Source organism: Doryrhamphus excisus, chromosome 15 (assembly GCF_030265055.1).
Source record: "Doryrhamphus excisus isolate RoL2022-K1 chromosome 15, RoL_Dexc_1.0, whole genome shotgun sequence".
Classification (NCBI taxonomy): Eukaryota; Metazoa; Chordata; class Actinopteri; order Syngnathiformes; family Syngnathidae; genus Doryrhamphus; species Doryrhamphus excisus.
In genome coordinates this window covers 18536180-18558910 of record NC_080480.1, presented here as the reverse complement: position 1 = coordinate 18558910, position 22731 = coordinate 18536180, and the positions used below count along the sequence as shown (strand labels likewise).

The window sequence follows — 22731 nt, the reverse complement described above, 5'->3', positions numbered from 1 at the left end:
GTGTACAATCTTTACACTCAGGAAATAGTAGTGTCCACAAAAACACTTGAGCAACCTTAAGACAAAGTAAAAAGTCTCTTTCCATCATCAAGGTTGCACTAATTGCAACAGTCCAGTTAGCCCCGCCCCTTCCGCTGTGTCACCAAAGTGTCCATGGAGTGCAACATCCGGGCACTGACAGTGTACTGCACTTCGTGTGTACTGCACTTCGTGTGTACTGCACTTTGTGTGTACTTCTCAGTAGAACACACTTAAGTACTGAGTGCGCGAAGCAGCAGCCTCAGTTGGTTGATCTTCACACCTCGTCGCCATCTTTGTTTGCCTCCACATTGTAGCTGCTTTTGGACGGCCCCCGGACCCAGGCCCCTGGCCCCAGGCCGTGGTGCTGCGGCCCCACAGGGGACGGGCCTGGAGCGATCTTTGGCAAACCCAGCAGCTTCCAGGACTTCTTGAAGCAGGAGGTCCTTCATGCCACCTATTGACAGCGGTGCCAGGCCCGGGACCGCCTGTGGCCCCTCCTATCCCTCACCAGTGTCTTCATGGTCAGCGTGGGCCCCCGACCCGCCCTGCTGTTGCTGCGTGACTCAAGTGGTCTTTGTTGAATTACACAGCAACCATTGTCCTATTTTCTTCCTCTAAAGTGTGAGCAGCGTGCGCGTGCGTGTGCGCGTGCGTGTCAACCACCATCTCCAGCTGAAATGAGGATTTCATCTTTGGTTAGTTGGTCACTTTCCAGTCTTGGGGGGAAACAATAGGATGTGGCGTTTAAAGACTTGCGTAAACGTCAAAGCCGTGTCTGAAATGAGTCAATACCAGGATGTGTCGCTTTCCTTTCCCCCCAAACTAACCAAGTGTGATCCTTCACGTCTGGGAGCGTCGTGGTGAAGTTCTTAGGACTTCTACTCGTACTCGTCTTGTTCAAGTGTGGCATTAAGTATCTTGTTGAAGTAGTCGTGATGACAGATGTATGTGTGTACACACGCAAACACACACTATATTTTAGTCAAGGAATTAGTCCAACATACGGCTGACTCTGCTTTTTCCCACACACAGTGAAGGCAGCGTCCTGTGATAGCGGGTCATCAGGTGTGGTCGGTACCAGTCCCAGACGTTTGGACCGCTGCTGGGCTCCACTGGACTTTACCGAGCAGGACGAGGCCTCGGCGACACCGTTGGACCGTTAGCACACCGCCACGGTGAGTTTGACACATTTGGACGGGTTTGGGTCTTTGTTGGCAGCGACCCGCGTCGGGTCCGGTTCCGGCCTGTGGACAACCGGACTACACGTTTTCATGTTGGGTGTAGCCTAAGAACTGCGTCCACCTTCTCAGAGACGTTGCCGCTAGTGGTCCTGTGACATTGCGGAAAGTCCGAGCAATGACTGTTCAAGTACCACATTTGTGTGCCTAATCCTGGACGGTCTCGAAACACGCCAAAGGAGTTCCACGACGAGCAAAGCCGAAGTGAATCTTTTCACGGTCCGTTCGCATTTTGGAAAGACTACTAGCCAAGTTTGGCTCAGAGCCGGAAGGTGTTTGTGTCGTGACGTCACTGCTGCGCTTCGAGTTAGCCTAGCTTAGCATCATTAAAGCTGCTCGTAAAGTTTCAAAGCAGTTCATTTCGCGGTGATCGACTCCTGAAACAGGCGTGACCGGATGCCTTTCAAACCGGAAGCTCCAGTTTCCTCGTTTGAGACTCTGTGTAGTCTGGAAAAGTGACTTTATACACGACGTGCTCGGACATCTTCAACGTGTTTGGATTTATCATCTTCATCGAACATCAACTCGACTGACGCCACTCGTACGATGTCTAAAAGAGACTTTCTTTACTAACAATAGCATTTGCTCATCTATGCTAGCAACTGGATGATACCGTGAGTATAAAAGTTAAATATAAAGTTGTTGGAAAATTCGGACTTCCTTGTACAACTGGAACGCAACATGTAGTTCCGGTTTTCAACTCAGTCCCATTTAGTGTGACGTTCAAGTTGTCATATCTGTAGGTTGATTATATCCCGGCCCAAATGGAATATCAAACGAAGTGGACTTAATTGAAAGGATAGAATTTCATTCATTTAGAAAAGTGTCCAAAAGTCCCCCTGCCGACTCCAAATGGTCGAGGATGGTTTCATGTGGTCTGGAAGCTAATCTACCATGCTAGCTAGGATGCTAGCTGCAGGAAGTTGTAGTCCATGACTCAGCAGGGAGGAGCAGCTAAAAACAAGAAGTCTCTTGTCTTGGTTTAGGCCGCCTGTTCTCATGGAAGCAGCCACCTCGCCGCCTTCAGTCAAGTGAAAGTGAAACCGTGGCGTGGAAAGAGGAAGTTGCTGTCCTCCAGAAGTGTTGGTGATCTTGGTGTTTGCACGCAGAGCTGTGATTGGTGCGACCATGAGCCAGTGGAGCGGAGAGCAGCGCAGACGTCCTCTATGTCCACTCTGGATCTGAGGGACAATGTCTCCTGCTTTGTGGTCCTAAACCTAAAAAGGACCGGACCTCGTGTGCCGCCTTCTTTTGTCGCCGTGATGGCGGGAAAGGACTACAATCATCTCTTTAAGCTGCTCATCATTGGCGACTCCAGTAAGCGTGACTGCACGTCTCCTTGTCCAACTTGCCGTTTCCTGTCTCATCCCTGGTTTTGTCTCCTCATGTCCGCCGCCATCCTCCCAGACGTCGGGAAAAGCAGCCTCCTGCTCCGCTTTGCTGACAATTCCTTCTCTGGTCAGTCGGCCTCCGTTCTTCTCATGACAATATTCCTGTTCTTCAGATGGACATTGGTCAATGCATCACAGCATATCATAGCAGGGAGGCCCCTGGTGGTTGTCCACTGGGGGCCCCCATGGTTTCGTTAAGCGCCAAAGGGTGAAGGAAGCATTGGGCAAGATGAAAGTTTCTTCTGACCTGATGGCGCCTCTCGCTGGTCCAACAGGAAGCTACATCACCACCATCGGCGTGGACTTCAAGATAAGAACGGTGGACATTGACGGCGAGCGTGTCAAGCTGCAGATCTGGGACACGGCGGGCCAGGAACGATTCCGAACCATCACGTCTACGTAACGAGCGTTTAGTTGGGAAGACCAGCACCACACTGGTCTTCTGTGCAGGACCTGAGTGTGTGTGTGTGTGTAGGTACTACAGGAACACGCACGGCGTCATCATCGTGTATGATGTCACCAACCCTGAGTCCTTTGTCAACGTCAAGCGGTGGCTCAACGAGATCTCTCAGAACTGCGACAACGTCTGCAAGATCCTGGGTCAGTTGGTCCGTCTGAAGATGCTGATGATGATGATGCAGAAGAAACCAAATGAATGCTTTTGTTTTCTTTGCCCTCAGTGGGAAACAAGAACGATGACCCGTCCAGGAAGCAGGTGGATACCCAGGATGCACTGCATTTCGGGGGGTCGGTGGGGGTGCGCGTGTTCGAGACCAGCGCCAAAGAGAACATCAACGTAGAAGAGGTGATGGGCTGCCTCTTGGCACGTTTGCCTCCGCCGCCGCCGCCGGTGTAACCATGCCCGCTTCCGTGCAGATGTTCATGGCCTTCACCCACATGGTGCTGCGGGCCAAGAAGCAGAGCCAGAACCGAGCCGAGAGGGATCGCGAGCGCGAGAAGGACACGGTCAACATCAACGCGCAGCGAGAGCGAGACCGCAGGAAGCGAGGCAAGAAATGCTGCTGAGGACAGGAAGCGACCTTCACCCTGCCCCGCTTGTGTTCTTCTTCCACTTGGAAAGGACTCGCCAGGCGAGAGCGCCAGGAAGTAGAGCTGTGAATTTGCACTCGTCATTGCCACAATCAAACGTGACTGAAGGGAAGTTAGCAGGAACTAACACGTGCTAGCATGCCATCAGTAGCGTTGTTGTTTTAATGTCCAATAAAGCCTTACCTCCAACACGCATTACACTTTGTCAACACACATGCTAGCAGCGCCTGAATGCAGCATCACGTGGTCTTGGGAAGTCTGTAGACTCCTGTGGAGAACATCAGCTGGTGGTCCCTGACCTTCCTCTCCAAAAAGGCCTCCAGCTCGTTGACGTCCATCTCCGTGACGACGGGCCCCGTGGCGACAAACATCCTCAACATGGAGTGGATGCGTTCCAGGGTCATGTTGTCCAGGTTGGTCAGCATGGCTTGGATGTAGGCCCAGAAGAGCTGCGTGCGGCACCACACACGTTCCATCACGTCTCGGCAAAAAGCAGACGGCAGCCGACGGCATGTTACCTGAAGCTTCTCCTCCCGCTGCTCCGACTGCGTGGTGGTGTTGGAGTCTCTCTCCTCGTCGCTGTCGATCAGCATGACTCCCCTCTCCATCTTCTCCGTGGTGGACCCCGTCTCCAGCACGCTGTACCGACCGCCGCCGTCCCCCCGCAGCACGCCGTGCTGCTGCCAGAGCAGCAGCTTCCTGTGGACCACCTCTTTGGGAACGCTCAGCTTCACGCTCAGCTCCTCCAACGTCCATGAACCTGGAGCACCACATGAATTAAAGCAAGAAGACTTGGGAACGTCCAAGTCGCAGCTGGAATACTCCACTCTTGTCCTGGAAGTGCAGGATGATGGCGGCGTGGATGGGCGACACGGTCAGGTTGCTCAGCGTGCGGTCCTCCAGCTCCACGTCCAGCGTGACGGAGCCCAGGTGAGGCTTCCAGCTCAGCGTCCTCATGGCCTGAAAGCACGCCGCCATTAGCGCGTGCACCCGAGCGGCGTGCGCGTTCCTTACCTTCAGTTTCTCGTAGCGCCGCGTGAAGGCCTCCATGGCGTGGCTGATGGCAGGCGGCAGCTCCAGCTTCTCCTCCTTCAACTGCGGCCAGAACTCAGACGACATGATGATGGCCGACAGCCACGAGGATGCAGGCTCCTCCCCTAACCTCAAGTCCTCCTCGCCAATGTTGCTGTTGATGCGGCGAGAGTCGGCCATGTCCTACGTGGCGGCAGACAAGGACACGTACGGCCATGGCCAACAACACTGGCACCCCCCCCCCCCCCCCCCCCACCCACGTGTGATTCCCAAAGCTGACTTGCTCACGTTCATCCCGAGTTTGCATTGGAAGAGAAAAAGCCCAACCCGTCATTCCTTCCTTTTCTACCGCTTATCCGCACCAGGACCAACTCCTGGACCAGACACGGACCGCATGGCAACCAGGTCTTGGCCTGCTCCAGGGCTCTCAGATCTTCTACTCTGCGTGGTGCGCTTTGGTTCAAGGGTCGTGACCTCTGACAGAGACCTGGCTGTCTGCCACGGGGCCCAACATCCCAAACTGCTGTGGTCATCTTCACGGTTCAGGTCGCCCTTTTGGATGGAATGATCAAAGGTGGCGTTTATTCCCTCCAATGCAACCAAGAGAATGAAACGTCTTTCTGGGGGCGGCGCTACGGTGGCGGTGGCCATGACGTAAAGGATACGCCAGCGCCTCGCCACGTGTATTCACGCTTCAGGATGAAAGGACATGGAGGCTGAGCAAGTTGTCCGGCATGATGGTGACGTACCTTCAGCATGACCTCGCAGTAATGCATGTGCGACTCTCCAAAGCGAAGCTTCAGCAGCTCCACGTTGCGAATCTCCCTGCGAGGTGGACGCAAAGGAGAGGCGGATCAGCGGCCTGGAGCGCATCCTCCAATGGGGGGGGGGGGCGTACCTGGCGGTGTTGTAGTTGAGCTGCTGCAGCAGTCTGTCGGCCAGCACGGTTCTGTACTCGTTGATGAAGATGTCCTTGCTCCCGTAGATGCTGACCAGCAGACTGATGATGTCGGACGAGCGCCGCTTGGAGCCCGTCTTGTCTGACGAGCAAAGGCGGCGTGAGCGACACCACTGCGCTAAAAGGGGGGCGTGCCGTGCGGCGCCTTGACTGACCGGCCACGGCGTCGGTGGGGTCCGGGGTCCAGCCCTCGGGGTCGCCACCTTCCTCATCGCTGTCCTGCATCTCCAGGGTGACCGGGTCGCCTCTGGAAAGCTCAAAGGCCAGATCGGTGCAGCCTGTCACGGGATCTCCTGTCAGACCGTCCACGATCTGCCGCACCGTGTCCTCACGCGTCCTGGAAGGACAACGTTTCCTCAAACTGGCCATGTTTGACTGGGACCGGGGGGGGGTCCCCATGGGGAATCACCTGAGGTATTTTCGGATGGGCTGGCAGGCCACCTGCAGGATGACCATGGACGGGTCGAGCTCACGAAGCGTCTTGATAGCGGAGATGTAAACGGTGATGATGTCAGACGTGTGAACGCCTGAAAGAGAGGACACCATCCGTTAGTCTACGTACTGTCTCTTTAAGACAGACCGCCGCAGAGCAGCCCAGCCCACCGGGGTGCAGCAGACGGCTCTCAAAGGTGGACTTGAGGGAGGTGAGGAGCTGCTGGCGCTGGTTGGTTCTTTCTAAGCAGAACTTGAGGTCTTCAATGGCGGCTTTGGATTCTGGGAAGTCTGAAAGGGGAACAAAGGATTTTATCTTCAAGTTCAAACGCGCTGGAGATCCTGGCTCACCTCGGATGATGCTGAAGAGCTCTTCGATCCTCATGTTGACGTAGATCCTGCAGAAGAACTGATGCATGTGGCATCTCCACTGCTTCAGCACCGAGCTGGAAGATGGAGCGCTCCGGTCACCGGGACCCTCACGGATCTCCTGGCCGGCAAACACTCGACCTAGCCAGCCCACCACCAGTTCCAGCCACTGCGGACGAGAAGGCGACGCATGAAGAGGAGCTCTCACAGGGCATGCGAGACGCAAACCACGCCAGCGCTACCTCCTGAAAGTCCAGCAGGAAGGAGCGCTCGTACTCGCCCCTGCAGTGCTGCTCCATCCACTGCTCGATGAGCCTGTGGAGGATGGAGGTGATGGCATCTGAGCTGACCCACTCCAGCAGCTCCACTTTGGACCTTGGAGCACATTTAAAGACGGGAGAAGAATGCGGCGGACGTTCTTCAGGAGGTGCTGGAAGCATGGACAACAACTCACAGAATGTCACTGAGCTCCTGCAGATGTTTGAGGGCCTCCTCACACCAGCACTCGCCCACCGGGACAGCACAGCCGGGGCAGTGCCCCCCCTCTGGAGCATCAGAACCCTCGGCCCCGCCCTGCCCCTCCCCCTCTCGTTTGATATACACGGAGAAGGTCCTGCTGTAGAACTCCAGCACTCTATCTTGGAGAACCTGTGATGGGGGGAAGAGGAGGAGAGCCCTGATGATGGCGTAGGCCCGTTCCTGGAGGCCCCGGGGTTCCGGTCCACCCAGTCCGATAAGACCCTTGCTCTGCCAGGTTCCGAGCCTCTCCAAGCCAACTAGAAGAATGAAAAGAAGAATCAACAGTGAACTTCCACACGTCCACCAGCTGGCCCACTGAGATGACTTGCCCAAAAACACTTGGAGGCGCTCCAGCAGAGTCCGGAAAGCAGCGAGGAGAACCCAGGCCCGACCTCTCTCATCCAGCTCGTTCTCCACCTGCCCGAGTCCAGACCAGAATTCCGGAACCACAGAAGAAGACAGACGCATCTGCAGCGTCTCCAGCAACCAGCTGACCAGCAGCGGACCCAAACCCTGATCCCACAACAGAACCACAGAGTCCGGGACGTTGTGCTCCCCCGCCTGGCAGCCAGGAGACATCTGATGCAGACATGAAGCAGAGGACGGTCAAGTCAGAGGACAAGTCTTCTCATGTGGACAACACAACTCTCAAATGACATGAAAAGCCATTTGTATTATTTCTATGATTTCTATTGGAAATGTTGAAACGGTGAAAGTTGTTTATCGGACCAGACTAGCATAAACACCCACCAGAGCTGCGGTCACACTTTCCCAAGCTTCGGCTGCTGATAGCTGAGGTTCGGATTCCATCACAATTTCATTCATTTTCAGCTTCCACGGAAGTAAACGATGTCGGTCGACGAGTTCGACTTGGAGAGTTTAGGAGAGTCCTCGAATGTTCATTTGTAGCACTTTAGCGCTGCTCATTTTGTGGTTCTTCTTCGCCTACCTTTCTTTGTGACGATGTAGCGGTGAAGACTCAGTGCTGCCCTCTTGCGGCCGTAAATAGCCTGGCACCTGTATTATTTCAAACTACAATCATAAACGGTACAGAACGTGGATGGATGGATGGGTGGGTGGATGGGTCACCACACTGCTATATAAATCAAATAAAAAAACAGTAATGTAAAGTTTTTTCCTTGATTATTTCAAGCAGCGTAAATGTACATTTGAGAATATAAAAATTAATATTCGTCCTTCTTTTCGGACTGCCTACTGTGATGGAAAGGCCTTATTTTTTCATGAATAGTCCAACACCGGAAGCTACTAAAACAAAGATGAGTAAAATCCAGCAGTTCCTCGGAGTGTCCAGAAGGTTGTCCCACGCCCATACAGTAGAGGGCGCTCTCCGCCACGACCGCATGCCACGTGACAGAAGAAGACCGAGCGGCGTTCGGTGGAAAACAATCATGGCGATGGAGAGCGAGTGAGTTTGGAGACAAGTTGTCTCGGTGACGAGAGGCTCACATTCAGAGTTGTTGACATTAGGCGGCAGTTTGACGTCGATTGTGTCAAACCGGGTCCCGGCGGCGCTAAGTAGCTACAGAGCGTTCGGCTAATATGAGCTAAAGCTAGCCAGCCTCGGTTGCCTGGCAGTTGACAGCAGTTGGAAACGAAGACTAGATTATCTTTCACATTTCATATTCATATTTCATATCATTGCTCAGGAAGTCCGGTGTCGTGCATGGTGAACGGTAGCCATTAAAGAGCCATCAGCCATAAGAATGAATGACAGTGACGTGTGTTCCTCTTGCAGCGTGCAGTGTGAGATAGAAGTGCTGCAGTCCATCTACTTGGAGGACCTGCAGGTGACCAGGACACAGGACAGGTGATGCTGTCATGTGACGTGCATATTTGATGGATTGCGCCACAGTTGGCTATGCATGATGAATGGTCCCAGCGAGCCCCACATTAACACGCGTGTGGTGGGGTGCAGGCGCCGGGAGGTCAGCCTGGTCCTGTACCCGTCCACAGCCGAGGATTCCGGCTCTCAGTTTGTCCGACTCACCTTGACGCTGACGCTGGATGAGCAGGTAACACCTCGGCTCCAGCGGTGATGATGTCACACGTTTACATGCGGCGTTGTGTTGTGCCCAGTACCCGTGCTCGTCTCCTCACATCTCCATCCACAACCCGCGAGGTCTGTCGGACGACAAGCTGAGCAGGTGAGCCGCCGCCAATCACGGACTTGTTGCACATCTGACGCCACCTTTCCTTCCAGTGTGCACGAGTGTCTGCAGATGGAGGCGGAGTCGTGTGTGGGCTCGCCGGTCTTGTATCAGCTGATTGAGGTCACGACGGCCTTGCTGTTTAGCACCTCAAACAGGAAGTTGTGTCAAAGCGACACACGTGTCATTGTTGCTTCTGTGTCCCTCAGAAAGCAAAAGAAATCCTGACGGACAGCAACATTCCGCACGGAAACTGCGTCATCTGCCTCTACGGCTTCAAGGTGACCTCATGCTAATCACTCAGCGCTTTAGCGTGTTTGCTAACAGATGCTTCCAGGAGGGGGAGACGTTCACCAAGACCCGCTGCTACCACTACTTCCACTCGCACTGCCTGGGCCGCTACGCCAGCCACTCGGAGAAGGAGCTCCGCTTCCTGGAGAAGGAAATGGCGGAGGACAAGACCGCAGCACGCCACCAGGTGGCACATCGCCGGCTGCCTTCCGCCACGCGGGTCACCCGGATGTTCTAACGAGTCGTGTGACCGTGTCCGCTAGGAGCTGACGGTGGTGTGTCCCGTGTGCCGCGAGCCTCTGGCCTACGACCTGGACCAGCTGCTGGCCAGCGCCGCCCCCCACCTGCCCGAGGTAAGACACGCCTGGCCTGGTAGAGAGGAAGTTAGCTTGACGGTGTGACGTCGTCATCCAGTTGGACGGCGCCGCCATCCAGTCCGGTTTCCAACAGAAGTGGCGAGAGCTTCAGAAGGTCCTGGAGAGACAGCGGAGGAGAGGCGGCGTCATCGACCCCGAGGTGGAATCCAACCGGTTCCTCATCCACATCAACGAGGTGAGCGCCTCACATGACCCTGCGACACGACCCCAGCTGGGACGTTTGTTGTCCTCCACAGGCGCCGCTGTCACACGCTGATGTAGATGCCGCCCAGGACCACCCGTCACTCGCTGCCCCGCAGCCGTGTCCTCCGCCATCGCGGCAGTGTCCTCCGCCATCGCAGCCGTGTCCTCCGCCATCGCCGCAGTGTCCGCCGCCATCGCAGCACTGCACTCCTGCACAGACGCACTGCCGAGGCGCTCAGGCTCACAAGCGCCACAGTCATGGCAGGGGTCCGAGGCGAGGGGGGGGGCCCAGGCCACGTCACAGCAGGGGCGCACCCATCACGGAACACCTGGACCGACTCCGTCTGTCCTCACACGCCTCCGAGGGGCCACCGAGCGGCAACGCCGAGGGACGCACAGACGTGAAAGACACCAGCTCAGAACCCGACGTGACCCATTTCACCCCCCTTCAGGCAGGAAGTGACGGCCTGAAGCGCGCTGCAGGGGGGCGGGGTCATCGTGGAAGGAGAAGAGGCACCCCCCCACAGCACTCTCCCCGCGGGGATCCCCCTCAACACCACCACTGGGACCCTCGATCTCCAAGAGGGGGGGCGCCCCGCCAGCAGAGGGTGGGGGGCAGAGAGGAGGGGCTATGACCAAAGGCTACATTTGGTCCATTCATTAAACTTGTCTGAAAGCATCCATGAGGGGGTTCAGTTCATCTAGTCTGTCATGAAATCACCATTTTAGTGTTTTAGTATTTAATGTGATAATGAAATCACCATTTTAGTATTTTAGTATTTAATGTGATAATGAAATCACCATTTTAGTATTTTAGTATTTAATGTGATAATGAAATCACCATTTTAGTGTTTTAGTATTTAATGTGATAATGAAATCACCATTTTAGTATTTAATGTGATATCTTAACTCGAGGTTGGGACTGACGCTACCTTCGCTTTACTCTATCGCGTGAGGGGCGTGGTCGTGCGCGATGACGTCACCAGGCGTCCCGTCCGCCATATTGGGACTTTGTTGGCGCGTGAAGACAGAGGTGTGTACGCTTGTTTTGAAGTAGCGGGCGCGGACGACTGGCGGGAACCAAACCAGCACAAGAGAGGTTCTGAAACGGCCATGGACCCGGAACTGGACCCGACCCAGGCGGAGAGCGAGCGCGGGGACGTGGACGCCCGCATCCCGGCTGCGTGCTCGTCGAACGGCAGCGGCGGAGAGGACGACGAGGCGGAGGCTGAGGCTCACGTTCGGGAAGCGGGAGGATCCGGCGGTCAGCACACGCCGGACCGGACCGGGATGCACGGCAGGGAACAGGAGGTGTCGGTGGAAATCGGAGGCACTTACTTGTGCCAACGCGCCGATAAAACATGGCGTAAGTTCTTCCCCGCTAGCATGTTAGCATGCGGCGGTTAGCCTAACGCACGTAAACGCCACTGTACTGTTTTTAACGTGTGGTCACGTGGTCACTGTGACGGAGTGATCGGGTTTTCCGGAAAACCAGACTACATCAAACAATAACGTCATAACGCTTCCGGGTTGCTCTGACGTCATGGTTAGTTGCTCACAGCCACCAGTGCCATTAGCATGGCAGCCTGCTATGATCTGTGGTAATGTATTAGTGGAATATAATATTCTGGAATTGAATATGTGACAATGTCCTTGCCAGACGCAGCAGAGGTCATTCAGTCCCGGCTAAACGAGCAGGAAGGACGAGAGGAGTTCTACGTTCACTACGTAGGATGTAAGTCTCACACACACGTGCATCTTCTGCATGGTGCTCATGTGCTGGGGGGGGGGGTCAGTCAACAGACGTCTGGACGAGTGGGTGGGCAAAGCCCGCCTGGCGCTCACCAAGACGGTGAAGGACGCCGTGAGGAAGAGCGTGGAGGTCGGCGGCGTTGGTGACCTTGGCGAACAACCCGAGCGAAAGATCACACGCAACCAGAAACGCAAACACGATGAGATCAACCATGTGCAGAAGGTGAGGTGACGGGGGGGGGGGGGGGACCCGTTGGGGGCTCGGTCAGCACGGCGCCGTCGCCAACTTCTGTCTATGCAGACCTACGCCGAGATGGACCCCACCACCGCCGCCCTGGAGAAGGAACACGAGGCGGTAAGCGGCTTTGGTGCGCTGTGACGTCACATGACTCCTCAACGCTCACTCGCCCTCCCCAGATCACCAAGGTCAAATACGTGGACAAGATCCAGATTGGAAACTTCGAGATTGACGCCTGGTACTTCTCACCCTTCCCCGAAGACTACGGCAAGCAGCCCAAGCTTTGGATCTGCGAGTACTGTCTCAAGTACATGAAGTACGAGAAGACCTTCAGACACCACCTGGTTGGTACCGACACGCCGCCAATGTCGTTAGCCCGAATGACACGCCGCCAATGTCGTTAGCCCGAATGACACGCCGCCAATGCCGTTAGCCCGAATGTGGCGCCAGGCTACCACACTCACGCCTGACTTACTTGAAAGTCCCATATTTGAGGCTTGCCCTTGGCATGCCCGCCCCCATCAGTTTCAGGACCTCAGGACAGACGGTTCCTCCTCAGTTCCTGGACAAATGATCTGAACATACCAAAGCATCTGGAAAAACAAGGCAACGCAAAAAGGAATAGGATTATAAAAAGACTTTAGTGGGCAAATGTCAGCAAAATGGTTTGAGTAAAAACATAGACAATAGATGATAATAATAATAATAATAATAATAATAATAGAAACACCAATGCATTTGAGATGAAAGGAAGTGTGTGTGTGTGCAGTCCCACTGCCAGTGGAAGCAGCCCCCAGGCAAGGAGATCTACAGGAGAAGCAACATCTCAGTGTACGAGGTGGACGGACGCGACCACAAGGTGAGGTCCCACACTGATCACTGATCAGTGGATCAATGAGCGTGATCAACATGTTGCCGTGTGAGCAGATCTACTGCCAGAACCTGTGTCTGCTGGCCAAGCTCTTCCTGGACCACAAGACGCTCTACTTTGACGTGGAGCCCTTCATCTTCTACATCCTCACCGAGGTCAACAAGCAAGGGGCGCACATCGTGGGTTACTTCTCCAAAGTAAGACGTGCGTCCTGGAGGAGGGGGCGGCAGGGCGGGGAGCCACACGGGAACTTGAAGAGCTGCCTGTCATTCTGCAGGAGAAAGAGTCTCCGGATGGGAACAACGTGGCGTGCATCCTCACGCTGCCGCCGTACCAACGCCGCGGCTACGGGAAGTTCCTCATCGCCTTCAGTGAGTGCTGACGCAAGAGAGCGCACGTCGCACCGCCTCAGTGGCGCCGATTGAGCGTGTGTGTGCGTGTGCAGGTTACGAGCTGTCCAAGCTGGAGAGTGCGGTGGGTTCTCCTGAGAAGCCTCTGTCCGATCTGGGCAAGCTGAGCTACAGAAGCTACTGGTCCTGGGTTCTTCTGGAGATACTACGAGATTTTAGAGGAACGCTTTCCATCAAAGACCTCAGGTAGCACGCACACGTGCACACACACACACACGGAGCACAGAGACCACCAATGTGCCCCCGCCCCCAGCCAGATGACCAGCATCACGCAGAGTGACATCATCAGCACGCTGCAGTCTCTCAACATGGTGAAGTACTGGAAAGGTCAGCACGTCATCTGTGTGACGCCCAAGCTGGTGGAGGAGCACCTCAAGAGCGCCCAATACAAGAAGCCGCCCATCACAGGTGAGTGGGCGTGTCCCGCCATGCCAAGCCCCCCCCACACCCCCCACAGCGGTCTCATGTCGCCTGTCCTCTGCTCTGGTCCGCAGTGGACACCGTGTGCCTGAAGTGGGCCCCTCCCAAAAATAAACAGGCCAAGTTGTCCAAGAAGTGAGGGGCGGAGCCATGGATGTGACATCACTTCCTCCCACGTGTACATTTCAAAATCTAAAGTTTAGTCGCTATTTTCTTAAATAAAAACATTGTTTGACAAAACAAGGCGTCATTGATGTGCAGACGTAAGCAGATTCTCTTTATTCCAAAATGTTGGAACACAAAGGCACCGTCAGAACACATAAATATCATCTAGAATCCCAGTAGAAAACACCAGACAAACTATTACATTCTGTCAAATAAATATACTCATTTATGATCTTAAACTTATTTAACCCAGAAGAAGGCATTTCACATCAAATGCTGGCGGATTTAGCACATATGGAAGAAAGATCTTCAAAGATGAAGATACTGTATGCTAGGTCCTATTAGCATCTTAGCCTTAGCCACCAAGACCAAGTCCTATTAGCATCTTAGCCATCAAGACCAAGTCCTATTAGCATCTTAGCCACCAAGACCAAGCTAAGAGTCCGAGAGTGCTACTTTGCTAGCTTCTTTGGACGAATGGAAGATGGAAAACGAGATAGCTTACCTGGCACGCCGCCATTTTGGGGAAGGCCATCATGTGATCGTCACGTGACTAATTATTTCAAACGTATAGGACTCATTTAAAGTCTTCTTGTGGGTTAAATGGGACACAGTGTTCATGTTTCATTCACGACATACTTTGAGGTTCATATTCAGGGGTGTTCATGATGGTAATGAGCTACACGTCAAGGCAGTATCGTTAGTCAAATATATACTTCATCAATACCTACAAAGTCGAGGTAATGAGATCAATAAATTAATGCATTTATAACTTATTTGTCAAGTTAAAACCTCATGAAATGAGGCAACACATCCATTGGACGCGAGGCGGTTCAACGGGAACACTTCCGCCCCTGCGCCGCCAGGTGACGCCATCGGGCCTGTGCCTTTAAGGAGCTTCACACAATAAAACATTTCAGCTCACATATTCAAAATTAGAAGAACACAAGGCCTTCTCTCTCTCTCTTTCTTTCTCTCTCTCTTTCTGTCTCTCTCTCTCTCTCTCTCACACACACACACACACACACACACACACACACACACACACACGTTAAATAGGAAATAAATAGAAAGCGGACTTCCTTCCTGTGCATCTGTTACCTGATGCAGCCGTCCTGGCGGGCCGGCCCAAGTTCTGACTTGGGGTCCGGGCTGTGTGAGCTCCACGCCGTCAGGCGGCAGCGCTGCATGATGGGACACGCGCTCGGGCCCGTGGAGCAGACGTCCGCCGCGGACCAGTAGGCCTCCAGCAGGCGGTCCAGCCAGCGCCGCAGCGGCGCCCCCGTCAGGCCGGCGTTGGCCTCCGCCTCCTCCACGGCGCCGAGGCTGACGGGGAGTCTGAGGACGGGGTTGAGTCCGTGGAAGCTCTGCTCCATGTAGGAGTTCTTGGCCGGGCCGCCGTGAAGACGCAACGCCTCCCCTGGGGGGCAATCCAAGATGGCCGCCACAGAAGGAAACATGGAGAATGATTGACTGTTGGTACGTGAGAGTCTGGACCCTCAGCTTCTGGTCCTCACCTTGTTGGATTGGCTGATGTTGGTAGAACTCCAGCGGCGCCACAACGAAGCTGGTCTGGCCCAGCAGGCTCCAGTGGTTCAGAACCCTCAGGGTCCACACGCCGGGCCGCAGCGGGGCCTTTAGCGGGGGGCGGTAGTGAGTGACCTCGGCGGAGGCGTCCACGTGGATGTCGTAGGTGGCGGCGATCACGTTGGTGGGGTCGATCCACACCACCGTGGCCGTCAGGTTGCTCGGGCCTCGGGTCCAGCGCTGCACTGCCACCGGCTCGTCCTGGGGCCCCAGCAGACCCCCCCAGTTCCGGAATAGACGCTCTTTCGGATCCCAGTCCGCCCCCACCTGGAGAAGACGGCACACTGCGTCAAACATCACTATACCCGTGTGTGCGTGTGCGTGCGTGTGACCTGCACGTGTCGCAGTCTGTTGGTGGGGTGGGGGGGGCTGGCCAGGGCGAAGTGGTCTCGGGGGGTCACCCAGGTCTCCAGGTTCTCCAGCTGGGCTGAGGCTCTGTTCACAGCCACGTGACGCAGCAAGTAACCTTGGAAGCGGTCGGACAGGAAGTACATGTGGACTGAGAGCGGGGGGGCGGTGGTCTCGTACCTGGAACACACACACACACATCAGTTTTACAGCTGTGAAACAGACTAATCTTTCTTTAACACACACAGGTTGCTGGTCCCCACCCCAACACTAACAAGAACCTCCTTGTGCCGTGTGAGGGGGTCCAAGCCAAGCACGCACACGCACACACACACACACACACACACACACACACACACACACACACACACACACGTGGGGACTGAAGGCTGATTGTGAGCGGCTACAAGCTAACATTATCTTCATGTTTAGCAAACACAAACAGCCTTCATTGAGGTGGAACATCTCAGCAGCCAAACAGGAAGTTGTGAACATTTGGACCAACAAGCATGCACACGTGCACACAAGCAGGGCAGGGAACATCTGATGACACCGCCCCCCGACCCCAACCCCACCCCCCCGGTGTCGCACCTGCAGCTGTTGTCGCTGGGGCGTCCCTGCAGGGAGCCGGCGGCGCGTCGTAGGCCCATGCGAGCAAAGCTGTGGTAGTGGCTGAGCACGGCATCGGACACGCCGGCGACGCCGTCCGTTTCCTGCTCGTACACGTTCTCCCAGTAGGCTGTGAGGCCCGGCGTGCCCGCCGCGTACGCTCCGAACAGGTGGGCGTCCAGCTGGTTGATGACGTCCTGGCTGACGCTCGCCTCAAACTTCCTGGCAAAGAAGGTGGGCCTGGATGCCTGTTGCTGCCGCAACATGTCAACAACATGTCAACAACATGTCAACAGCACATAAACAACATGTCAACAGCACGTAATGAACCCATGAAGGTCAACATGCGGGTGGAGGGCTCCCCCAGCGGTCGATGGCGCTAATTGCCGGGTTGGAAGGAGTGTAAAAATAGAGCAGCTGCTTCCTGGATGAGCCGCCAGCTTCCAGAGGCCCTGCTAATTTGTCAAGGTTATTCCTGTCCCGCCCAGAAGAACCAACTCATTACAGGCCGCAGCCTTGGAACCAGGAATATCCAGGGCCAACCCCGACGTACCCACACAACTTCCTGGACGGGCGCTGTACCCACACGCTGGAACTGCTGGATACCATCTGTAACCATAGCGACCACTGACATGCTAGCATCGTCTTCTTCTTCTTCTGCCATTGTGTGTCATCCTGTGTCCTTGTGTCCTTGTATCCTTGTCTTTGTGGCTACTTACCTTGGTATTGTGTATGTATAGTTGTTGTATAGTTGTTGTATAGTTGTTGTATAGTTGTTATATAGTTATTGTATAGTTATTGTGTTACCGAGTGCCTTGGGGTCGGGAGGCGGGGTCTGACCTGGAGGCGGGGCATGTCGTCGGGTTTGAAGTCATTAGGCGAGCATCCGCACCAGTCCACGATGTCCTTGTACTGGCACCGGCACCCCAGCTTGCGGTTCCAGTTGGTGAGTCTCAGGTTGTTGTCCACCATGGTGTGGCAGAGGGCGCTGTTCTCCAGGACGGTGTGGAAGAAGGACTGCGGGGAGGGTGGGGGGCGCCTCAGTGACCTTTCACCTCGACCGGAACCATGGCGTGACGTTACCTCGGCGGGAAGCAGCGTGAAGGCGTAGAAGCGCTTCATGGCGCCGACCAGCTCGTCCGTGGAGCGGACCACGTAGTCCACGAAGGCCCGGTTGAGCAGGAACCAATCGGAGCCTCCGTCCACCGCGATGCCTTCTGGGATCTTGCGGTCTCCGAGGCGCCACATGTGCGTGTCGCACTCCAGGAAGAGGCGGTCCAGACCCTGTTTGCGGATGAAGCTGACGGCACAGACAAGGAGCCAATGAGAAGAAGGGGGCGTGTTCACGGGCGAGCAGCGTGAGGCGCTCACCGTGCGTTGTCGCGTCCGTGCGACTTGATGAAGTTCAGGTGACGATGTCTGGACAGGAACGCCACCAGCTGCTGGTTGGTCCTGTCAGGAGACATGGGCCAATCAGCTCACAGGACAGACACCACCTGACCTCCTGATCGACCCACGGGGACGTTCTGTTCTGGACCGTGAGGCCATCGACCCGCACGCTGTTGGCGGACGTCACGCACATTGATGGCATGGATTTTAGCTGGGAGGGTGTGCGTGTGCACGTGTGCGTGTGCACGTGTGTGAGAGTGACAAGCGTCAGTGAGGACTTTTGGACGATGGCCGTGGTCAACCAAAATGTGGCATTAGCATTACCATTGCTAGCTTAGCTTAGCATACACCAGCTTGCTTTTAGCATCCTTTCTGGCAAAATGGCCGACCAGAACCTTCAGACCCAAACGGCGTGATGAAGTCCGACGACCTCGCGTCCTTCCTTGTGTATCGGCCCCCCCACGACAGGAAGTGGAACAAACAGGTCTCACCTGATGGGGTAGTCGGCAGCGCTCAGGTTGATGAAAAAGTCCCAGGACCAGTCGGCCATCTTGAGCAGGTCGTCCATGGCGCGCAGGTACATGGTCAGCAGGCTGGCCCCGCCCCAGATAGTCGCCATCCTCCAGGGGGTCACGCGCACGTTGCCGTACTTCCGGGCCACCGCCGTCACCTCTCGATGGAGGTAGTCGGACCTCTGGCGGGAGGCGTTGTCATGACAACAAGGTCATAATGAGCCACCGGGGGCGTGGTCTCACCTGGTCCACGTGGATGTAGTAGAAGTGGGCCGTGTGGTAGACCGCCTTGAAGAGACGGCGGAATTGACGCGAGGCGCGGCCGTGGACCGCCAGCACGAAGGCCAAGCGTGCCGGCGCTGGGGGGGCGGAGTCAGACGGCCCGTCGTCCCACTGGATGTTCACGCTGACTTTACCTGGGGGGAGGAGTCACACAATCACGGATCATCTCCTACGTCACGCCGCTGCCGGGTCAGTGGGCGGGCTGACACGGCGTGCACGGAGGTTGAGGCACGCCCTAACCACCAACCGCCCTTGGCCGGAGGGCGGGGGGCGTGGCCGAGAGCTCTCTGTAACAACAAACCACTTTAAAAGGCTGAGCTGCCTGTCAATCAAAGTCAGGGCGGAGGGTCTGTAAGGAGGGTGGGGTGTGGGGGGGAGGGGGGGTGTCAGCCTGTAATCACAAAGAGTGTGATCACAAAGAGTCCTGACTGGGCAAAACCCACAAAAGATGCCCCGCCCACCACGCAGCTTGCTGGCTGTGACAACGCCTTCCTCCTCCTCCTCCATGTTCCTCCTCCTCATTCATCCTACTTCACCTTCCTCCTCTTCCACGTTCCTCCTTCTTTATATGCATCCTACTTCCTAGTTTGTGAAAGGAGGGGGGGTCTCACCTTGCAGGGGGCAGTAGCGAGGAACCTGATGAGGCATCAGCAGGTCCTTCTTGTGTGTGCAGTAGACGTCGGCCATCTGCTGGCGACACGCTCGGCTTTTAGCTCGCGACAGAGCCGAGATGGCTTCCTTCCCGCTGATCTCGCACTCGGCCTGCTCCTTCCTGTGCGGCGCGGCGGTCGTCTCCTGCATCTGCCGCGCCGCTGGACTCTTCTCCGACTTTGGGGACGCTTCTGGGACGACGGCTGCTGGGACGGCGGCTGCTGGGACGGCGGCTGCTGGGACGGCGGCTGCTGGGACGCGGGTTCGATTGGAGCTGGAGGATCTTCCCATGATGCTCCGAGGCTTGTGGCGAGCGGTGGCGGCTGGCGCACGCTGGCGCTGGGCTGGAGCGGCGGGGTTGCTGCTGTCCATGGCGTCAAAGTCTTTAGGGACGGAGTTCTCGTTGTTGTTGCTGTCGGGGGGGCGTTTCTCTTTGGGTCGGTGAGAGTGGTAAACGTCCTGCAGGCAAACAGGAAGTTCGCATCACGATGGAAGACATCAGCACTTGCATGCAAATATGAGCACTAGTGTGCCTCAGTGCACTTAATGAAGTGTACTTAATGAAGTGTTCCCGCCTCAAACATCCTTGGAAGGAAAAGATGACCTGTGACCCCAGCGGTGCGTACTGATCCTGATGATGGTGGCGTGTTAAAGCACATGACCTCAGGGTGTGTTTTTTTATACACACACACACACGTGGGGGGGGGGGGTTGACTGGGGGCCACCTGCTCGGCACACAAGTGTTCATTATGTACGTGTAATATCAGCTTGGAGGAATGTCAGCCCGCTTCTACTCCTCTTGGCATTCCTTTCAGACACGGCAAGTCTACTCAGCTGTCCTACGTGGCTTTAGGCCCAAGGGACACGGGGGACCCCCCCAAAACAACCCTCATCCTATATACCCTTTATCTAACCCTACGTACCCTTAGATAAAGGGTATATAGTAACCCTATGTACCCTTAGATAAAGGGTATACAGTAACCCTATGTACCCTAACCCTACGTACCCTTTACCTAAGCCCAAATCCAAAGACCCAGACCAAGAGAAGTCCTCCCCCCAGCAGGTGGCGCCAGCCAGACTTTGTGACAGCAAGTTGAAGTTGTAAAGTGAAGGTGATGAAAGGACAACACAAGCTGGTGTATTCCACACGTTTCCATGGAGACCACAACCAGCCATCCCGATGGCGCCCACCTACGAGGACATCATTCTTTGCTAGCAGTTTTGTGCTCTTGGGCTCCCGGCCCGTTGCTACGACGACACCAGAGTCCAGGGTATCCACTATGAGCCTCTGCAGCCTCTGTCCTCTAGGGGCGCCATCATGGATGGACAGCTGATGGAGAGAAAGCGAGGCGACAGCTAAATGGACGCATGAAGACGCTGTCACGCTGCAGGATTACAGCAGGATTTATTTCAGATAATGCTGCCTTCAATGCCAGCGGGAGAGCTTCATCGCTAATGACCCGCCCAGCGCAGGACAGACAGACGACACGCTCCATGCTGGACCATGGTCTCTAAAGAACCTCTCCACCCGCTTTGGTCTTCACTGCCTGCCCTGGAAAGGTCAACGGTTAAGAGGCGGGGCATAAACGTCCCCAACGCCAAGATGTCCTCACTAAACTACGAACTAGTGGGGGGGGGGGCACTCATAGGTGTGAGATGGGGGGCGGAGGCGCTGGTGTGGCGCCGTCCACGTGGCTGTAAACATTTTTTTAACGCTAGCCAAACATGGGGTGAATGCACTCTCTGTTTCTGTGGTTAGTGGTCTCCAACCAGCAGGGCAGCTAGCGCCATCACATCGCCATCACGCCGCCAACACACAGCCAACACGCCGCCATCAGGGGGGGGGCCATCAGGACAAACGCTTTTTAAACGTGCGGGACAGGACGCTGACTACAGAAAACAAGTTTTCAACACATCAACCTCAGCGGAAGAGTTGCACGGAAACGAAAGAAGATGACGTGAATGCTGCAAAGCATCATGGGGGATTTAGTCATCACTGACCTTCAACTCTTTCAAAGTGTTTATTTGACTCAGGGCTCATCCTATTGGACGGCTGCCACGTCTCCAGACTTGGAGAGTCTCTCTCTCGCTCACAAAGGGAAGATGACAGGGTAGAAAGTGTAATGAAAGGAGGTAAAAATGGATGCCAGCCCACATGGCTGGCCTCCAACTCCAACACCAACTACACACACGATACTAGCTCTTCAATCCAATGATTGGTCTTTGACACTTTATAAAACGATGAGTTAGAGTTCCAGTGAACACCAAAGTTTGATGGAATCATGATAACCAAACAGGATGGAGTGAATCTTTTTGTCATTCCCAAGCAAACCTGCCTCACCAAACTGGTCTTTTGGTCTTTGTCGGTGCTGCTGCTCTACTCGGTATGAATAAAGTTATTTTCTACAAAAGCCTGTCCAATCCTTCCGATCGGCGTCGATCGGGACGTCTTTCATTGAGACCGGCACCTGACCCGGTCCAAAGCAACATTTGTACAACAGGCGAGCGGGTTCTCCGCCACGTTAAATTGCCTCAATGGAGCCCCGAGTTCGGCCCGCTGGTCCAGCTCACCGAGCCCACAGCGGGGATGCAGAAGCATCCTGTGGCTGGTGGAAACATCCACTCATAGTCAGCACGCACACGGTGGACCTACCGCACGCAGCTTGGGTCTCCCGGGCGCCTTCGGGAGCGGTGGCGGCGCATCGCTCCTCCTCAGCGGTCCGCTTCTCGGCGGCTGTCTGTCGGCTTTGTCCGACCCCGCGGCTCGCTTCTCCCGGTTGCGGCTGCCTCGGTCTCCGCCAGATGAGGAGTCCAGGCTGCTGAAGTTCCACACCAGCAGAGTCTGGATGAGCAGCACGGCCAGCGCGGCGACCACCACGGCAGCCCTGGAGCGGCGGGCCAGCCTGCGGGAACACGCCGGAGCGCTCATGACGTCCTCCCTGCCGCCGCTGCACACCGTCCACGCCGCCTGAGAGCCGCTGCTGGCGGCTGGGGGGACGGGGGGAGGGACGGGGGAGGAGGCTTTTGGCAGGGGCGTAGAAAGAGGAGAGCACAGCAGGCACAAGCCCACCCCAGACGCAAGAGACAAGAAAGACGTCGGGCTTGTTGTTAAGCAACAGGGCGGCAGGGCATCTGCCCCCCCAGTGTCGCAGTTTGATTGGATTATTCCAGAGTGATTGACGGTTGATGACAGCTCAGTGAACCGAAGCCCCGCCCACCACACGTGGCGTTGGGGTGATGGTGTCCAGAATGTCTATCCGTTGGGGGTCCCACACACAGTCCTCCTCCAGTCCACTAGGGACCATCCCACAGTGGGGGGGCACCCAGGCGGTGTCAAACACGGGGCCGTAGAGGGCGTCGTGCCAGTTCTTCTGGCGAGGGTGACCCTGATAGTTGATGGCGATGACCCGGCCCACGTCCACGGCCACCTTGATGACCACCTTGTCGCACTCGGGGTGGTTGAGGGGG

The 22731-nt window shown here is 55.6% G+C and overlaps 5 protein-coding genes across 10 annotated transcripts; 3 read left to right on the top strand and 2 right to left on the bottom strand.

Moving 5' to 3' along the window:
• Positions 1 to 692: 692 nt before the first annotated feature.
• On the top strand, positions 693 to 3904 carry si:dkey-16l2.16 (ras-related protein Rab-35). 6 transcript variants are annotated; one of them, XM_058049541.1, is made up of 8 exons: positions 693 to 965; positions 1054 to 1196; positions 2369 to 2576; positions 2667 to 2717; positions 2926 to 3049; positions 3126 to 3250; positions 3331 to 3455; positions 3527 to 3904. In XM_058049541.1, exons 3-8 carry the CDS (start codon positions 2426 to 2428, stop codon positions 3674 to 3676), a joined length of 726 nt encoding a protein of 241 aa, XP_057905524.1. In that variant the 5' UTR covers positions 693 to 965; positions 1054 to 1196; positions 2369 to 2425; the 3' UTR covers positions 3677 to 3904. The 6 variants fall into 6 exon arrangements, with proteins under 6 accessions (XP_057905524.1, XP_057905520.1, XP_057905525.1 ...); XM_058049537.1 differs by having other exon boundaries at positions 694 to 965; positions 2246 to 2576; XM_058049542.1 differs by lacking the exon at positions 693 to 965 and having other exon boundaries at positions 1040 to 1196.
• On the bottom strand, positions 3842 to 7992 carry anapc2 (anaphase promoting complex subunit 2). The gene is made up of 14 exons (XM_058049516.1): positions 7761 to 7992; positions 7340 to 7589; positions 6946 to 7267; positions 6734 to 6866; positions 6474 to 6660; positions 6294 to 6413; positions 6100 to 6217; positions 5846 to 6027; positions 5631 to 5772; positions 5482 to 5557; positions 4715 to 4915; positions 4528 to 4660; positions 4219 to 4460; positions 3842 to 4149 (listed from the first exon to the last, which is right to left on the bottom strand). Exons 1-14 carry the CDS (start codon positions 7833 to 7835, stop codon positions 3940 to 3942), a joined length of 2391 nt encoding a protein of 796 aa, XP_057905499.1. The 5' UTR covers positions 7836 to 7992; the 3' UTR covers positions 3842 to 3939.
• A 364-nt stretch (positions 7993 to 8356) lies between these two features.
• rnf25 (ring finger protein 25) lies at positions 8357 to 10708 on the top strand. Its single transcript, XM_058049520.1, has 10 exons — positions 8357 to 8436; positions 8767 to 8838; positions 8947 to 9043; positions 9108 to 9175; positions 9232 to 9301; positions 9388 to 9459; positions 9516 to 9656; positions 9733 to 9822; positions 9884 to 10021; positions 10083 to 10708. Exons 1-10 carry the CDS (start codon positions 8372 to 8374, stop codon positions 10662 to 10664), a joined length of 1395 nt encoding a protein of 464 aa, XP_057905503.1. The 5' UTR covers positions 8357 to 8371; the 3' UTR covers positions 10665 to 10708.
• A 302-nt stretch (positions 10709 to 11010) lies between these two features.
• kat8 (K(lysine) acetyltransferase 8) lies at positions 11011 to 13962 on the top strand. Its single transcript, XM_058049522.1, has 11 exons — positions 11011 to 11395; positions 11690 to 11764; positions 11826 to 12004; positions 12083 to 12136; positions 12199 to 12363; positions 12789 to 12878; positions 12947 to 13087; positions 13168 to 13261; positions 13336 to 13486; positions 13554 to 13708; positions 13795 to 13962. Exons 1-11 carry the CDS (start codon positions 11143 to 11145, stop codon positions 13857 to 13859), a joined length of 1422 nt encoding a protein of 473 aa, XP_057905505.1. The 5' UTR covers positions 11011 to 11142; the 3' UTR covers positions 13860 to 13962.
• A 22-nt stretch (positions 13963 to 13984) lies between these two features.
• On the bottom strand, positions 13985 to 22353 carry LOC131103342 (xylosyltransferase 1-like). Its single transcript, XM_058049515.1, has 11 exons — positions 21917 to 22353; positions 19224 to 19722; positions 18574 to 18746; positions 18310 to 18512; positions 17801 to 17881; positions 17513 to 17729; positions 17270 to 17446; positions 16412 to 16683; positions 15805 to 16000; positions 15403 to 15739; positions 13985 to 15305 (listed from the first exon to the last, which is right to left on the bottom strand). The coding sequence occupies exons 1-11, from the start codon at positions 22190 to 22192 to the stop codon at positions 14983 to 14985; spliced, it is 2754 nt and encodes a 917-aa protein (XP_057905498.1). The 5' UTR covers positions 22193 to 22353; the 3' UTR covers positions 13985 to 14982.
• Between the last annotated feature and the right edge of the window lie 378 nt (positions 22354 to 22731).